General features: G+C 36.1%; 1 protein-coding gene across 1 annotated transcript; it reads left to right on the top strand.

The window, feature by feature from the left end:
- Window positions 1-103: 103 nt before the first annotated feature.
- On the top strand, window positions 104-14,359 carry tlcd2 (TLC domain containing 2). The gene is made up of 4 exons (XM_027147835.2): window positions 104-624; window positions 770-852; window positions 3,359-3,441; window positions 13,113-14,359. The coding sequence occupies exons 1-4, from the start codon at window positions 446-448 to the stop codon at window positions 13,494-13,496; spliced, it is 729 nt and encodes a 242-aa protein (XP_027003636.1). The 5' UTR covers window positions 104-445; the 3' UTR covers window positions 13,497-14,359.
- Window positions 14,360-16,659: the final 2,300 nt, after the last annotated feature.

Raw genomic sequence — 16,659 nt, 5'->3', positions numbered from 1 at the left:
TAGTCAGCAAGTGAATAGTCAGTTCTAGAACCTCAATCAACACCTGACCAATCAGATTTGAGTAGTAAAGAATCACATTGTTTACACTCTCTCTACCGGTATCCGGATACGATTGGTATGACTGCGTATTGCTTGTGCCTTTGCCCATCCCTCCAGACAGATCTCTGCGCTGATGGGCGGGGATTCTCCTGTTTGCTTAGTGCCGAGGGTAAAAGTTATACAAGCGTTTTGTAACACTACGAATACGCACACAACCAACTACTCAATCTCTACACTGAATCTGGCGATCACGCAGACGACGTTTTTCTTTCTTTCTACGACGCATTTAGCTTTAGTGGAATAGACATTTTGAAATTCTGAGGCGTGTGTAGTGTTACTGACTCGGTACGCGTGAAAACCCGGGGTTTACGCCATCAGACAGACAAAACCAGAGCTAGAAAACAACATGGAGTTACAGTCAGTGCTGTTGACAACCGGCGCGTCTGTGGGCTTCTTCAATCTGGTAAATCGAGGACTTGGTAAACTCTACGTCCCCGAAACGGCTCAGAGGAATATATGGAAATGGAGAAACATCTCCACATCTTTCGTTCACAGCCTCATCACAGGAATCTGGGCTGTGCTTTGGTGAGTGTTCAGCATACACGCACACACACACACGCACACGCACACACACTCACTCACCCATTGCTTTCACACACTTCTGATCACTCCTTCATATCCATTGATGTTAATAATAATAATAAAAAAAGTGACTGCTCCTCTTTCCTAGTTTTTATATGCACCCCCAGATGGCTGAAGATTTGATTGAAACACACTCCGTCCTCTCACATGCTTTGGTGTGTGTGTCAATCGGTAAGTGAAGCAGGTAGCAAGCTCGATCACATGGTTTACATACACGATACTGGATTAGACTGACTATTTAGGATGCTAATATAGTAAGGATGTTACTTCTTACTCAGATATAAGACGTTTTGGTACTCAGTAGTGTCAGTGTCAGTGTCAGCTGTAAATATCAGAGAAAAATGTGCTTTCGTTCTGGGAGAAACATGATCGATTCACACGGCTGCCCCGGAGAAGCTTGTGCCTTCCTGCAACATGCGGTGCGAGTGAACGTGCATTTAGTGCAACAGGTCGTGTTTTGGAGACACTGCGGTATCTCCTGAATCCTGACACAGTTTGTCGTAGGGCTTTAAATATATGTTGTGTTCTGTAGCAACGAGTTATTGGGGAAAATAACTCGCCTGTTCTGGAATGTCATAATCAGGTTTATTGCCAGGGATTGTAGAGTCTATCTACATGTACAGGAATTTGTCTGGGTGTGAACTTAATCTGCCCAAAGAAGAACCTTTTGTTTCATTAATGAATGAATGAATGAATGAACGAATAAATAAATAAATAAATAAATAAATAAATAAATAAAAGTTCATTTAAAGGCTCAGATCGGTCTAACTTCACCGAATGTGCTGTTAAAGAACCGTCCAAAACTAAGAATTGGTATAATGCAATTCTTTGGACTGACCAGTTTTACTAAAGCACTCCATCTTTATGCAGTCCATTGTAGAGCTATCTATGGAGAATGGGGTGGTTTTTAACACCATCCCATTAGACTAGAGGCACTTTCTCACCCAAACTGAGCTAGAGCTGATCTATAAGGTCATGCCACAGCCTTCCCTCCCAGTGACAAATGGCATACAAACCTAGGTCACAGGGTAAGTTCTATTCTGGGTTTATCAACAAATTGCACTAGTAATGGACAGAAACTCTCACATGAGGGTTGTTTCAAATAGCTGTCTAGCTGTCAAACTATTTTTCGTCTTTAGTACCCAGGCAAAATAAAAACTGTTGCAGGAGTCCACAACGTGAAAAAAACTTGGAAGTAGTATTAACTGTGAATGAAAGCTGCTATAAAACTGCTAAGAATGCATCTGTATGTATAACCGATTGGGTTTTCACATTTCGCACATACAAGTTCGTGTTTTTATCCTGATTGTATCCGTATACACCTGATACATCACATGCCTCTTACAGTAGTTGCACATGAAGGCTTGAGTAATCAAATCTGCTAAAAAATTGATTAATTTGACAATAATAATGCATTTTCCAATTTAATATCTTAGTTTACTAGTATAACATACATTTATAGGAATATTTTGGAAAAATCTGATTAATCTAGGTGCTAGGTATAATGCAGTGTTATGCTAAATGTTGGGCAAATTAAGTTAATTAAATATTTTTTAAAATCCTAGTGTGGCCTTAATAAATAAAGTATAATCTAGATGCTTTTTTATTTTATTTTATTATTTTGTTAGTAAGTCTGTTATTTTGAGCTTTGGCTGTTAAAGCAGATGTTGGCCAGGGAGTAGATATTGAAATTTCCAGTAGCAAGCACAAATTTCCAAATTCCAGAGATATTTTAAAATCTTAATGTATCCCACTCGTGGAATTGGCAGAGGTTAGCTGTGGCTGGAGAGTCAATGAGCAGCTTTGTGGCTTTATGATCCGTCCCAGGCACATGTACCCAGGCCTTTAGTCACATGACTCTACATGAATGGGACACTAGTTCAAATGAAAAGTTTATTGTATGTTTGTCCGATAATGACACAGATGTGCATCTATAGTTTTATTATATTAAAAATTGTACTCCTCCCACCAATGTCATGAGTTGCAAAACTTTTTGCATTCAGTTCCTTTCACATAACCAACAACTCATTGACCCAGAATGTTGCATTGTTGGTGTTCAAAGTCTGCACGTAACAAACAACAGATGCCTTGTATATAACATGTCACAGAAACGCAAATTTGTAGAGATAAGAATGCCATCATAGATAACCCCTCCTTTTTTTTGGAAAGTGTTTATCAATTCTTTGGTTACTATTTAAAGAATAAAGTACAATCAGGTACTCTGCTATAGATAATCAGTGTAATCAATATAAATAATCAGTAATCTCATGGTGGGATTTCTCAGGAAAATGTTTGTTTGAATTGAATTTCAATGCAAAACATCTAAAATTCAGCACAATAAGCAAAGCACTTAAGTGTCCTATCTAAATAAGAATAAAGCCACATCATGCCATTTCAAAACAGAATAATGTCCATTATACTGAAATGCTTATCTAATGCTGAATACATACTGTATGTGGGATCTTTTTAATATTTTGTTCTGTTCATTCTCTGCCACTCCGTTTCTATAGATACCTTCATAGTAGGAGATGTGTTATAAATAGGCCTCTGTCACTGGCATCTTGGTTACCATCGTTTTGGGAGCTATGCCCTTAAGTACTTGAAATGCTACAAGTTGCTGTTTTTTTCCATTAGCAGATTTTTTTTTGAGAAATTAATTAGTATATGTTTCTTCTAGGATACTTCATATATGACTTCTTTGACATGGTTTTTAGTCAGAAGATCAACCAAACATGGGAGCTCCTGTTTCATCACATGGTGGTGAGTATAGACATAGAAATGCTAATAACGATGTAAGGCAAGAGGTAAGATGACTGAAAGTATCAACGTACAGTACTGCCATGTGAAAAGAGTATTATAGAAACCAGACTGTGTGATTGCTGCTATTCCTGATATTCCTGCCTGCATGTCTTGTTTCCTCAAAGTGTTCAACTTGTCTCACAACCGGTTAATAGCAAATATTTAAACTAAGGCAGGGCCCCATTAGACACTTAAAATGAATATAAAGAATACAAAATGCATGTAGTGTATTCACATGCAAACCTGTTTGAAATAAATCAAGTATATTAATATATGTTAATATATCTTAATCTTATCTTATCTAAAATATCTTAAATATATCTGAATATATATTTTAAATATATCCCAAGAGCAATAATCTGTTGTCCTGGTAGGATGCAGAGGCTTTGTGAATGTGTTTACATCACTGCATGATTCTTCTGTGCAAAGCAGGAAGCCAGCTCCAGTCTTTTTTATTCTTGTCCAGTCTTTTCCTGGGAGCTCATTCATTGAAATGTCTAGAATGAAAATGCCACCAGATTCTCAATGGAACTGTGAATATTCCTTCACCACCACATGTATCTTTCTTCTCAGCTCTCAACTTCAAGCTGTTGTGATACTTAACTAACATTTGCATGCGGCATTAAAGAAGAATGCTGTCAAGTAGTAAATGGACACATTCCATTACCATCAGATCACACTTGTCTGGCAGATATTTTTGTCCTCACAATAAAGCTTAGTCATGTAAGGTTCTATGGAAAGGATTTTTTTGCAGCCATGTTTTTGTAGAACTAGCCAGAGTGTTCATGTAGATTTAGAACTACAAGTAGCAGTAGATTATGGATACTGGCTTTTTGCAGTAAAGAGACTTTCCTCTCTAGCTCTTGAACTTCCTGTTCCTCCAGAGAAAATGAAAAAAACCCTAATGTGTGGAACAGGTGAAGGAAGAGGATGTATTGCTTGACCAAATATTAATAAACACAAACAGTACAACAATTCACTTTTGGGTAGCATAAGTAGTCCTTGGTAATTCTGGCTTAGTTTATAGTTATGGTTATTTTCAAACGCCCTATCTGTGTTAACGGAATAAGTGGAAAAATGAAGAAAGATTTATTGTTGCTATAAAAGTGTTTAGTTTTGTACATAGGCTGTACCAGTTGGCAGAAGTGTCTGGAAATATTGTGGCTTTCCAAGGTGATGGAGTGGAAAGTGAAAGTTTCACCCTACAGAGCAAGCATTTCAAAGTAAACACATACATGGAAAAACAATTTCAAGAGTTCCACCAATGTGTACTTTGTCTATTTAACTTATATCAAGTGGTCCAGGCTAAATTAATTTCATCCCTCTGTTATTTAGCAGAATTGAGTTTGCTAAATGAAGTGGAAGCCTGCCTGCGATAAGAGTCATGAGACATGTCCTATTTTCCTAAAGTTTTTTTTCCCCTAAAGTTTTGCTGTGTGCTGCTGGTCAGATAGGTGGTCAGATAGTAAATGGACACTTCACTCAAAATCAAAATAGAAACAATTTTACTTTCCACCAAAATGTCAATAAACTTGCTTCCTCTTTTTTTTTATCTGAAGCAATTAAGCATTAATTAATTAATTCATTCATTAATTTTCAATATTCATGTAATCTGGAGGACCAAGGAGCTTTATTTTGTGCCTGCAATCAAAGAAGCAGATTTTTCCTTGTTAAAATCATTTAAACCTCTGCAATTAGTCTTCTGCACAGTTACGTTGTCTGGGAACTAAAGCTTTCCATTCTGAGCTAATGCTTTCCATTTACTCCAGCAGTAACTAAAGTATGCGGTAGACACAGCAATGGAGTTCTAAATTTTTATTGTTTGGAAAAGTTAATTGTAAAAATGTATTTTATTAAGATAATATACTGAATTAGCATAAAAGTCTACACACCCCTTTAAATCCTCTCAGAACCTTTCTCACCTTTTATTGTGAAATTGCAATCTATATATTAAACAATGTAATATGTTTGCAAAAATAATAAGGAAATGTACAGTAAATTGGTTTCACACTCCTAAACTAATATGTAGTTGAAGCACATATAAAGGTTTTTATCAGAGGATCTTTTTTTCCGGGTGGGGTAAAAGTTGATCAGTTTAACACATCTTGACGCTCTGTCAGACTCGTCTTCTGGTCACCCCAAGGATTTTCCATTTGATATAGATCTATTTGGTCCATTCCAAAACCTTGAGCTTGTTTTGTAAAGCCATTTCTTTGTTAATTTGTGGTCGTGCTTCAGGTCATTATTGCAAAAAAGTTGAAATGTCTTCTCATCTCAAATGTTCTGACAAAATTTTGACTGGTATCTGAAAAGTATCTATTCTTTATTCCCGCCTTCCTGATGCTGCCACCTGCGTGTTCTTTTAATGATGTGCTGTTTTTATTGGCAAACGTTCAACTTTGGTTTCATCAGAACATAAGACATTATTCCACATGGTTCAGGGAGGTTGAAAGTATTTTTTGGGTGTGTTTTTTTTTTTTGTAGCTTTTGTATTGCTTTCCTCATTTATTTTTTACACAACAAATACCTGCCATTTGTGTAGGCTTTTTATAATACCAATAAGCCTTTTACTTATCAAGGTCATCCTCATATTAGCTGTGTTAAAGTGTAACATGGATACTAAGAAATATAGGGCAAGAGTTACAGTTTTAGACTGTTGGAAATTGGGATTGTAAACAATGGCAAATGGAAGGTAGCAAAAGAGAGAGGAAGGAAGGGGTGTGTATTTAATTCAGGTATCAGGAGTTCCCTTTCTTCAGCACTTCTTTTTTTTTAACAGAAGCAGCAACATCTGCTCTCCAAATGTTCTGGGCAAATGCATCTGGGTTCCAGAAAGGAGACCCCAATTGAAAACAAGTCATTTTGCCCTTCCCCCAACTCCAGTTATTCCAATTTCTCACACACACTCTTATAGACCCTCCCCGTGATCTGGAAAATTCATCTCTATGTTCCTCACCCACACACGACACAACAGTCTCATTAATCCTTTCAGAACAACACTCAATGCCAGCTCAGCCATAAGTACTACAGCAATTCCCATTCTCTCCAGGAAAACAGAAAGAACAACATATTTGTGTGTTTAAGGATTGAAGATGGATTTTGTCATATAAATATTCTTTAGACAAATTCATTTCAATTTGTCATTCTGGCAGAAGAACCTATAGCCACTAACGAAGAACCTAACTTCTGAGCTCCTACTGCTTTACTTCTTCCACTGTTCTACAGTATGTATCTTAGGTGGCTGAAGGGCCCTTGTAAGCATCTGTGTTCTTATTTAGAACAGTGAAGTGTATCTTCTCTGTTACTAAGCAACAGTCTGTCTAGTAGATAATCCGTTTAGTTTTATAGTAATTGAAATAGCACCTAGGTCTTATGAATTTCCGCCATCTTTTTTTTTTTAAAGTTTAGTATGGATTATACACGACACCTTGACTAACTGACGAAAATGTGATTTTAATGATGACTAGAAGGTTTACAACACATAAACACCAGTGTGTGATCAGAAATGTAAAAACGACAGACCTCACATAATTGTGTCTTTAAAAGGCATTGGAATTAAATTTTGTGTAAATGTTGTTGAGACTAAAATAAATAGAAATAAATAAACAAAATAAACTGGTCTTCATCCCTGAGGAATACCAAGCCTTATCCTGGTCCTCATCAATAGCTTGAGATCAGCTAAGCCTAGATCACAGTCAGCTGAGCATGGTTTAGATATTTTAGTGCTTCTACATTTGCTTCTGGTTCCCATGGAAATCTTGGTTGTGTGTTTGTGTGGCTTCTTTTTGTATCTGTAATCAGAATGTATCACAGCTTTGGAAATATTTGACTATTTATCTCTCCTTATGAAGAACAAAAAGTGCAGTTTTGTAATGTTAAACACTTTTTTCTGTCCTTCTAAGTGAAAGTCTCTTAATGCACCACATACAAGGTTGCCCCTTGTCTGGACTTTGTCCTTGTGTGCTCATGTTCACAGCTTCATTTGCACGTTACGATAAAGACAGGAAGAGGCTCTTGTGTGTAATCACATCCATTGTCCTCTTAGATTACCATTGTATCTACAGTATACTGCCTACTTACTTTTCTAGGCTAGAGACTTGGAAAAACTCACTTAATTCAGACAGCAACTGAGGTATGAGTGGGATTTTAAAGTTCACACTTGTACACAAAACATTTTGCAATATAATTTCTTAACACTATGGTGCATGAAATATTAAATAATTGTAATAAAATTTTTTCAGTGAGTTTGCTTTCATGTATTGTGCAAAAGAACACTTTCATTATGTTGTACTATTAGAATGTCCGGATCCAAAAAGGAGACATTTCTCTCATATTCAGTTTTTCATGCTTACAGATTAGTTAAAAGAGGTCTAAGGAGTGTTCACTCCAGAGTGATTAACTACATGACATGGTTTTTGGTGTGGCTATGAGTGACAAGGAGCAGGAATTTCTTTTGTCACGGTAGCTCCCTAAATCTTCCACCCATGACCAAAATACCACTAGCATGCCTCAGAAATTCAGTCACAGCCATTCACAGTCAGTACCACTATCAAGTTTTAAATATACTCAGTTCTGTTTACCTCTTTTTTTCCACTGGTGTGTTTAGCCACACCTTAATACACCTCTTTGTATTTTCTCAATTTTTTTATATCCACTGTTTGCTCTCCCTTGTACCATCTGGTGCTTTGTACCTCACATACTGATGATTTGGCAGGGTCTTTGTTTATGTTGCTGGTATGTATAGTAGGAGAACTGTGAGGGCTTTAGATATAAATCTGTGTGTGGGCATTATAGATAATAAATACCTTCAACGAGAAAGTGCTTGTGTGTGTGTGTGTATGACACCTGTACATGGTGGTTGTTCCACCTGTCTGCTCAGCTATCAGCTGTTCAAAGATGCCCTGAGGCTAGTAGATATAATTGACTGCTTCCGCAGTGCATACGACACATTAGGCATGAGATTGTTTCCTCAATAAGCCACCATTTGTTTAAAATTTCTCTCCATTATATATAAATTTTTAAGTGAATGTGCTCTGCCTTGCCTGTGTTTCAGGGCCTGTAGTCTTAGTGTGTGATTAAAGTTATTATAGAGATGGTTTTCATTGTCTCTTCTAGAAACAAACCTAATAGATATTTATTTACAATTAATCTTCTAGTTCTCTTTTTGTATAGACTAAAAGTAGAGTTCTCTAAAAGTATTCATCTAATTCATCCTGTTTTGAAGTCACTACATACTGTAGACATCTGAATGGATCTGAATCTATAATAAGGTTGTTCTTTAAAGCTCTAGATTCTTGATAGATACCCAGTGTTATAAAGTATTAAGTCTTGGTTGCCTTGATCTTTTGCTTATTTAACAAATACAATTAATTCTGTTTTAAGTTAAGAAATTTGCAGCTCATTCATTTGTTTACTGACACAGAAATTCTATGAAAAGTATGTTTTTGTGTATAGGATTTGGCCTGGTGGGAGCATATAGATATTAAACAGGAAAAGCTCAAGAACTGAGTTTCAAGGCAATTTACATGTCTGTGGTCTAATCGAAAGTATCACCTGCCTACTAAGTATGCAGCTTGGTTTCAATAACAATCCTACTCACTTTTCCAGTCTAAGAGTTTCTTATTGTTAACTTCATCTAAAGTAGCAACAAGATCTAGAAATATTTCATACTGATTGTCTTTAATTTATCTACACTGTTGCTTACGATATAGTTATCTGGTTAGGTGTTTTTTTTAGTAACTTTGGAAAAATTGTACATAAACACAATCAGTTTATAGATCCATTTAAAAAGACATTTTAGATTATCTGGAAGTATAATATCAAAGCAGCATGTTAGATTAAATTCAAGTGTTTTTGGTTGGTATCTTCGACATTCTTAGTGTATATATGAATACCACAGTCATTTCTACATTGTTCTCTGTACCAGGACTAGAATGAAATATGCTTGCTATGGATGTAACTGTGTAATTCTCTAAACACTAAATAGATGCTAAGAACAATATGTTTTTGGAGAAGATGCATGGTGATGCCCAGGAAGCAGCAGAAGAGATATTATGGATATTATATTTAAGTAATGCCCATACAGTGGAAACACTCCTTGTATAGTTGCTTGTCACGGGAGGCACCAGGGTTGTAGAATGTGATGACATTCACATCTTGGGCTGGTCTTTGTTTAGATAAGGGTGGCAGCAGTTCAGTGTAAAGTGTACCATAGGGCACAGGCTCAAGATCGCTCAGGCTCTGATGGCAGACCATTCTATTCATTGGGAACAAGTCTGTTTGGTGGAGGAAGTCATCAAAGTGTTTTGTATGACAATCATTCAGTATCATCCCATTGGTTTTGTTGTTGTTCTTATCTGGCTTGTTTACTCTCACTCTGTCTTTTATGGCTGCTGGATCTTCTCTTCACTGTAGTCTAACTTCTTTTTTTTATATTTGGTGACATATAGGGTCTCATTACATCGTCTAAGTACATGTATTATTTGTCCTCTTACTCAACAATCAGCTAAAAAAAACTATGTATTGGAGATATTTTGTAGTGGTGATTTCCTTCTATTCTAAAATGCAAGCATGGTCACCACAGTTGTTTATCAGGGTAAAGCTGTGGGTGTAGGAGTGGATGGACCCTGTGTAACTGCAGGCTTTGTGGGCCACTGTCTTTTTATCTTTTTAAATTGCTGACTTTTCCAGACTTTGTTTCCATGATGTTAGATAATATGGATCACTTCAGTGTTTAGGCTTATCTGTAATTTTAGTTGTACTTTTATAGATAAGGTGGGAAGTTATATGCTATGTTCATCATTGCCCTATAATGGGACCATCATAAAAACATATAAACCACAGCATTGAGGCACACCTTAAGGTTTACATAAGGTCTGTTCTGGACTTTGTTTCCCACTTTTAGCAACCACGTGTTGTCCAGTTGTTAGTGTAACAACTCATTTTTGAATGTAGTTAACTCAGTCCAAGTTTAGGAATGCTGCAGTTTTTCAATCTCTCTGAATTGGATAACAAAAGATATAACAAAAAGATTAGGCTTACAGTATAAGGGTTATGTGGAATACCAATGTCTGACTAAGTCTGCAGTGTCTGACTAAGGGTTGATCAATTGTTTTAAAGTAATAAAATAAATCAGTCTGTAAAATAAAGTGATACATATCCAGTCTATAATATGGAAAAGAGTTTGAGGCCTGAAGGACTGAGAGAGATACATTGTTAAGCATTACATTTTCCAGTATTGATTTTATTTTCCAAATTTAAAGCAAATTCATACTTTCTTATAACTAAATCATATTAACCATAAGGGCATTCTACATGCACAGTGTATTTGGTGGACATGTTTACAATATAACCTTTTATGTTTATAGTGTGCTAATTTACAAGCAAGCTGTTCCATGTACTTAAAAAACCACACATGACATGCTTGGTTGAAAACAAACAGACATCACTGGCTGCAGAAAAGAGCACACTGTGAGAAATGTGCCAGTTTGTGCTGTATTAGCAGCCACTATTTTCCCTGTCAATGTGAATGTTGTTGTGACACTGTTGAATGCCGGGCCCAGCTGTGTTGTGTGTTAGTTTGGACAGGGCCATCTGAGGCGTTTCCAGCTTTTTGGATTGGGCTGGGAAGCATCAGGCCTAATAGTCTCTTACCAAAGCACTGTGTGTGTGTGTGTGTGTGTGTGTGTGTGTGTGTGTGTGTGTGTGTGTGTGTGTGTGTGTGTGTGTATATGTGTGTGCGTGTGTGTGCGTGCGTGTGCGTGTGCGTGCGTGTGCGTGCGTGCGTGTGCGTGCGTGTGTTATGGGCTTAGACATGTTTGCTGGCTGCCTGTTCAAAGACTGCAATATTGACTATAATAAAATATTTATTATACAAGTCTGTCCATTTGGCAATGACGATGCATGTCGCTAAGAAAGTCTGAAGTTGACAAACAGTTGAGGTGTGTAATGTAATAATTTTTAAGACATTCTTGTTTTGGTCACAGTTAAACAAGCATGTCATTGTTAACCCAGAGAACTCATTGAAGCAAGAGATTCCAAGTCCTTCTTTAGATCAATGGACCCAGGACGCCACCTGGTGGAGGGTTTTTGCAGCTTACTGAACAAGTTGCAGACTGATGTATGAGGCATGTGCAAAATTATCATTCAGACTGTCCAGTTACAGTAAAAGTAGTCAATAACTGCTGTGTCAAATTTGTAAAATTATTTTTATAATTGATGAATGAAGAAGACGACGTTTGCTCTTTAAACATATCTCCATCTTTGAGAATATATGAGTAATATATTAATGCCAGAGTAAATATATTATAAACCAACGTGTCACAACAAATATTTTTGGTTTTAACAAGGATAATAGACACCATTTTAATAGAAGAGGCCACAATATTGTCTTTGAATAAATTAGTAATGAAATGTACTATTTAAATCATTAACAGACATTAATATGTATAAATACTCCATAAATAATATATAATACATTTTAAATGTATAAATAAAATATAAAATGTCTCTATACACCAGACATGGTTTTTCAAGGGTTCTTAGATTTCTAAAAGTGTTTTTTTTTCTAGTCTGGAATGTGAGATTTAAAAAAAATATATATTTTTTTTAGATTTTTATTTAGAAAATCAAGTTAAAGTAAAAATGTAACTTTCTATAGAATATACTTGTTTAAAGGGTTTGATTTGACCAGTCCCTGTGTCAAGAGCTGCTTGATGATACACAGACAGATAAATAAGGATTAGTGCCATGCAGTGTGATCTCAGCAGCACATCTCAGGTCAATTGTGCCTTTGTGCTCGTAACCTCAGCTGATCATCGTCCTGATGAGATAACAGTGTGTGCACTGGGATGATTCATATAGCAGTAAACAGCTGGAGAAAAAATTCAACCACAGTCACACAGAGCAACATGATGTACATCCTATCCACTTCCTTGTATAAAATTTTGTTTGGATAGTATTATTTACATACATATAAATCCCTGTTTTCCAGAAATGAAAAAGGGAAAAAGGTGTTTTATGATATGTAGCTGACCGGACATGTACATCACATGGATATATGAAGCTACAGCATATTTTATGTTAATGTCATCACACAGATTCTGACTAATCTTTTTTTTAGTTCCTTTTCAATATAGAACAAATAACATGTCAAGAACTTACTAACATTTCTAAGTATAACAGCAGGCACACGCATCTTTTTTCAGTTTGTATATTCATTGGAAACACTAATGGAAAGATATGAAGCATCCCAGAACCACTCTTCTAAACCACGCTAGAACCGCGATCCTAAATGCTTACATCAACAAATCCACCCACTTCCACAGAAATCACTGCGTAATATACACTCACCTCATAACCAAGCAGTCTTCATATAAACTACAGTCACTATCATTATTGTTGTCGTATACTTTGCTGTTTTGATGTAATATGTTGTGAAATGTAAGCTTGTATTGATTTTTAATATATTAAAGCAAATTTCTGGGGCAAAATATAGGAAATGTAAAAAAAAATATGTACAATCCTATAAGAAATTCTTTTAGAATAATTCTGCACTGTCACTATTTTTTAAAAGAAAATTGATGTAATGTGCAGCTTTAACTATAACAGTTTTTAACCTTGTATTTTTGCAGGTGATCTCCTGCTTTGGGCTGTCGGTGCTGACATGTCGCTATGTGGGTTTTGCGGTTGTGGCCCTGCTTGTGGAGATCAACTCCATCTTCCTGCACCTGAGGCAGATGTTGCGGATGGCCAGTACCGCCAAGAGCACGGTGTACCGTGTGAACAGCATGATCAATCTGGGCACGTATGTGGTGTTCCGCATCAATACGTTGGCATGGATGACACGCTGGTTGGTGCTGAACCGTGATCATATTCCCCTTTTCAGCTACACGGTGGGCAGCGTGGGTCTGGCCATCATGACCCTCATGAACATTGTTCTGTTCTACCGGTTGCTCCGTACTGACTTCCTCAAGTCCAGCCGTGAAAAAGAGATCAAGAAAGACAAGGACATGTAATGGTGCAGGAAAGCACTCTTTTCTGTATCTGAACTACATTAACTTCACCCAGAGCCTCATGTTCCACACCGTGCAGATGCTGGCATCTGTGTAATTTCCGATAAAATTCCTCTGAATAATTCCATGCCTTTAGAAGTGTAATTAGCTAGGAGAATTAAACCCAAAGCTTGTCAACGGCTTGTGGTAAAAATCTGATAAATCTACATGAACATTTAAAATGTTGGCGATAATGGTGTTGTTATTATTAATAACACCATCTAATGGTGTCTGTTTGTAGGAATGATGGCAGGAGTGCAGAACTTTCAGTCCCTGATTAAACTGCACCATCACAAATTTGCTGTTAAACGCATTTACTAACAACTAACAACAACAATACATAATGGACTAACAGTCTTTGTACGATCCCATACATATGCCTTGCAGAGACCTCATGAATGTTTGTTTAGCCTTTTTAACACCTACCTCTGCTATTGTATAATCTTGTAGCAGTTATTCCTTTTCTCTTTGCTCTCTGTGTCTGTATGTTCAGGGCCTGTTACCAGTTCTAGCAGAGTGACTAGCTGTTTGCCTGCATAACACTGACCAGAGCTGGTAACTGACCAACACTGACCAAAAGCTGAATGATTTTATTTGTAAAATGCTTTTGTTCAGGTTGTTTAACTGTGACTGTGACTGTTATACAGTATGCATGTCAATGCCTCAATGCTGTACTCAAATCCTCTGATTTCTGATAAATTTCAGTTTGGGAAAATATTGACTGTCACTATGACCTCATTGTAGCTGTATACGGTAATGCTCAGTTTATTTAGAGGAAACTGTTAAAACTGTACCAGTATTGTGAAACATGAACACTTTTTAATGACTTTTTTGGTATATTTTTGTAATTTATTTTTACTCAAATATTGTAATGATACACACGCTATGGACCAAGGTAAGCAGAACAGAGTGAGGTTTATTGAAGTCTGTGAACATGTACAGTATATCAGGAAAGAACAGTACAAAGCACTACAACGTAGCAGCACACACAAACACACACCCAGGGATATCACGGGAATCCGAGTCAATGAATGAGGAAGTAGATAGGAGCGAATCCTGTTGCTCTGAAAGCTAGGACGAAGGAAGGGTAGCCGATTACTGGAGGACAAACGGGAGTCTGGAGCTTGAATGACTGCAGAGAAAATGTCATTAATACATACGAGACCAGACAATGAGTGAATGACTGAGAGTGGCTTGTATAGTGTTTGTTGATTGGAGAATGAGGAGAGGGTGGTGCTGATTAGTCCTCAGGTGAATGTGAATGCTGGTCAGTGAGGGAAGGACCTGGTTTCATGGGTGAAATATATTGGTCACAGTTAAAAAAAAAAATAACAGGTGACTTTTTCAAATGGTATGAATTATACAGCGGCCTACAGTGAACAGTCATCCCCATTTTGGAGTTTCACTTAAAACACTCTATCAGATGTTAACTTGTGGGATGTAGAGTTTATGCTGACTGTCAGGGTTGTGAGTAAGTCGTGCTTCATAACCTATCAGTAACCCTGTAGCATAGCGGTATGTGCCACACTTCAAAATAAAACTGTTTCAATTAAAATGACACTGAATCTACACTAAAAGATAAGCTCTAAATGCAAAACTCTGGGATAAAGTTTTAAAATTACATTCAGTTCACGAGTGAAGCAATTTAAAGTTAAAGTGATAAAATCTAAGTTTTGCTGTAAGAAATCCCAATAATAATAATAATAATAATAATAATAATAATAATAATAATAATAATAATAATAATAATCATGAAATTATTTAACTCCGTAAACAGATGCTTAAGATGGCACTGCAAATTTATGTTGTTATCTTGAGGTTAAGCTCTAAGATTTGAGCATCTTCTGTTCTTGTGAGAGATCAGAGTAGCAGGTGGTGGAAAAACATGAACTTAGTAAGGTAGTAATATTTCTTGGTAATGTGATTTTATATTGAATTATATGAAGTGCAGTTCTATATTATGAAGTGAAAATATACTGTGGTTATATTGTGAAGGAATTTTAAGTTGTGCGTCATCACAGATTCCAAAGTTGATATTTAAGTGGTTTAATTTTGGTGTACATTATCAGAAAACTGTAATATCACCTTTCAATATGATTTGAACACAATCATAGTAAGAGTTTTATGGGACTGGGAGAAGATGTATGTGGTGCCAGTCCCATAAAACTCTTACTATGATTGTGTTCAAATTGTACATAATACATAATTATATTTTTGTTTGGTATAAAAGTGATGTTTTGTAATTAATACAATTGCAATTTATAAATCTGTACTTATTTGAAAATAAAGCAGTAACCCTTGGTGTATCAGCTGGTCATTTTGGATTGTGAAAGAGGTCAATTTTGCCACACATTTACAGGTCGATGTAAAGAAATTACACAACATAAGAATGCTATATAAATCCTGAAATTAAAGGTTTCCAAATACAAAAATAATAATACTTCTATGAACAGAAATGCACAGAAAAACCTAATCAAATCAGTTTTAAAATGATAACTTCTCTTTGCCTTGAACACTGCATTTTCTCATCATGTTGTCTAAAGACATTCACAAAAACATTTATAACTTAATTGTAGAAGTAGAGTAGAAAAAGTTCTAAAATCTTACTTGCTTATCAAGACCCAGGCAGACATGATTATGTTTTGTCTAAACCTGTAATTGATTGGTGCACTTTTAAACGTTGCTTTAACTTTCCCAGGATAATTCGGAAAAAAAGAGAGAAATCTCCAGTCTTTTGATACAACTGGTGAAACTAAAATAAAAAAACTTTACTATTATTTGTAGATCTTTACCAGAGGTGAGTTATTACTAAATAATATATGTCATTTCTAGCAATCTGATATATATCCCTGAGACAACAGTAAGAAGTCTCAGTACAGAGCGATTATGAAACATTATTTTTCTGTAAAAACTATAAAGTCAGACAGCTGAAAGTGTGTTCAATGTAAGCATTATGGTCTTCATGTTAAAAACATTTTCTCTATCCAAGTAATGTTATCTACTGAGAAATGGTGAGTTTTGGGACATTGACTGTCTTTAGTAAAGTGTAAATATTTAGTTTATGACAAAATTGTAAAGATTAGAAATTTTGAGGAAAATACTGTTTTTTTCTGGTCAAACAGTGGTA

Source organism: Tachysurus fulvidraco, chromosome 11 (genome assembly GCF_022655615.1).
Source record: "Tachysurus fulvidraco isolate hzauxx_2018 chromosome 11, HZAU_PFXX_2.0, whole genome shotgun sequence".
NCBI lineage: Eukaryota > Metazoa > Chordata > Actinopteri > Siluriformes > Bagridae > Tachysurus > Tachysurus fulvidraco.
Note: the sequence above shows the minus strand (reverse complement) of the source record. Positions and strands in the feature narration are given on the sequence as shown.

Bases quoted from the DNA above. Each gene is read 5' to 3' on its own strand.
- tlcd2 (XM_027147835.2), top strand. From the start codon at position 446: ATGGAGTTACAGTCAGTGCTGTTGACAACCGGCGCGTCTGTGGGCTTC. The intron at 625-769 runs GTGAGTGTTCAG...CCTCTTTCCTAG, and splicing joins GGAATCTGGGCTGTGCTTTG to TTTTTATATGCACCCCCAGA. The intron at 3,442-13,112 runs GTGAGTATAGAC...GTATTTTTGCAG, and splicing joins TCCTGTTTCATCACATGGTG to GTGATCTCCTGCTTTGGGCT.